The sequence below is a fragment of the Tupaia chinensis genome, unplaced genomic scaffold (genome assembly GCF_000334495.1).
Source record: "Tupaia chinensis unplaced genomic scaffold, TupChi_1.0 Scaffold000067_1, whole genome shotgun sequence".
NCBI lineage: Eukaryota > Metazoa > Chordata > Mammalia > Scandentia > Tupaiidae > Tupaia > Tupaia belangeri.
The window spans coordinates 5,069,561-5,071,264 of NW_006159526.1; the positions used below are offsets into that span (position 1 = coordinate 5,069,561).

At 64.8% G+C, this 1,704-nt stretch overlaps 1 protein-coding gene across 5 annotated transcripts in view; it reads right to left on the minus strand.

The window, feature by feature from the left end:
* The window catches only part of BBC3 (BCL2 binding component 3), a 9,117-nt gene that overhangs the window by 3,092 nt on the left and 4,321 nt on the right, over positions 1 to 1,704 (minus strand). For 4 of the 5 annotated variants that reach the window (XM_027767076.1, XM_027767075.1, XM_014582675.2 and 1 more), the window contains 2 exons: positions 1,601 to 1,704; positions 9 to 199 (listed from right to left, as the gene is read on the minus strand). In XM_027767076.1, the coding sequence (XP_027622877.1) occupies positions 9 to 199; positions 1,601 to 1,704 (295 nt within the window). The remainder of the gene's footprint in view (positions 1 to 8; positions 200 to 1,600) is intronic. The other variant, XM_027767084.1, reaches the window with a different exon arrangement.

Genomic DNA, 1,704 nt, shown 5'->3' on the forward strand with positions numbered 1-1,704 from the left:
GCACTCACCCGCCGCTCGTACTGCGCGTTGAGGTCGTCCGCCATCCGCCGCAGCTGGGCCCCGATCTCTCGGGCCCACTGCTCCTCCTCCCCCCGGACTCCCGGGGCCGCCTGGGTGGGACCGCCCGCCAGGGCCCCCGGGGCACTAGGTACAGGAGACTCCAGGTGCTGCTCCGCTGGCGAGATAGATGGCTGAGGACCTGCGAGAGGCGGAGGGGCGTGGTCACTATCCATCACCCCTCTGGCCTTCAGGTGTCCCAGAGGGACCCAGGTGGCAGGGTCTGCTGCTCCCTTTCCCAGCCGCCCGGTTTCCCTTCTGCTCCCCGCCTCATTTCTGTCGATTCTATGGCCCCCGCTTAGAGCCAGACTTCCCAGCTCCTTAGGCACTAGAGAGCAAGAGGACTGTGCTGGGGAGGCTGCCCTGGGGTCCCCTGTCTGGCCAGCTACCTGCCCCCTGCTCCTGTCACTGTGGAAGTCCTTCCTTTTATCCGAGGAAAGTACCTCTGTGCCAAAACAGGGCCAAATTCTGCCTGCTCCATTTGACAGGGAAACTGAGGTCCACCCTAACAAGTGGCCAAGGTCACACCGGGATACAGCGACTGACCCCACCCAGAGTCACAAGCTTCAGGTCTCCTGCCCTCTCGTGTCCAACCGCAGAGAAGCCACACCCCCGGAAGTGGCAAAGGCCTGGAGACTAGAAGGCCAGACCCGCGGCCGGCCTCGGAGGGAGGGAGCGCAGTCCTGGGGGCTGGGACCCAGGAGCCGCCTTCCTGCCCCACCCGAGCTCAGCTCCAGGGTGCCTGGCCCTCCCTGGGCACACCAGGTCGGGGCGCAAGGGTTCTTAAAGGTCTAAAACCAGGTCCTCAGTTTCCACATCTGTGACTCTGGTCTTGAAATCCGGGTCCCCGCGGGCTGCCAGGAACTGACCCATGGAAGTTTTCTTTCCTATCCACAGAGTTCCAGCACAGGAGGCGGGGTGGGAGGGGAACCCGGGCCACCACTTCCCTACCAGAGATGGGGCTCGCTGGGCACCACAGGGTTAACAGTCCATCAGGCAGGGGACCTTTAACCCTTCCCTCCCCAAGACTCACCCCCTCCCCGAAGGGACTTTCCCAACACAATGGCCCCTCCCCCTCTCCTTCCTCCACCGGGACTGCAGAGAGGGCCAGCGCTGGCCAAAGAGATGCAAATAAAGGCAAAAGGCCCCTCGACCCCTCCCCGAAGTCCAGAGGTGACACTCCTCCCACTCTGCCCACTCTCTTTCCAACTGCAATCCTAAAGGGGGTCAAGGGACCCAGACTGGGGGAGGGGAGCTGGGAAACAGCTGTTGCCCGAGGCCCGGAAAAGGCCGTGGGTTGCAACTCGCGCACTGCAGTCAGATTCCAGGAGGGACTTCCCACCCGACCTCCCCCTGCACCCCCAGCCTCCCACTCCGTCTTCCTGCTTCTTGCAACACAAAGACCACATGGCCACACCCTCCCGGTGGCCGGCCTGGGCTCCACACCTCCCCCTCCACTCCCACTTCTCCCCAGTCCTTTGGTGTCTCTACGGCCCTCCCTTTTCCTGGCTCCCACCACCTTGGGTGTGGGTCGGGCACTCACCGTCCGGTCGCGGGCCTCGGGGCCGGCTGCGGGGCCCCCCAGGCCAGCGAGAGCCCCCCAGGGCTGCGGTGGGGGCGCAGAGGTGGGCAGCAGGCAGCAGAGGG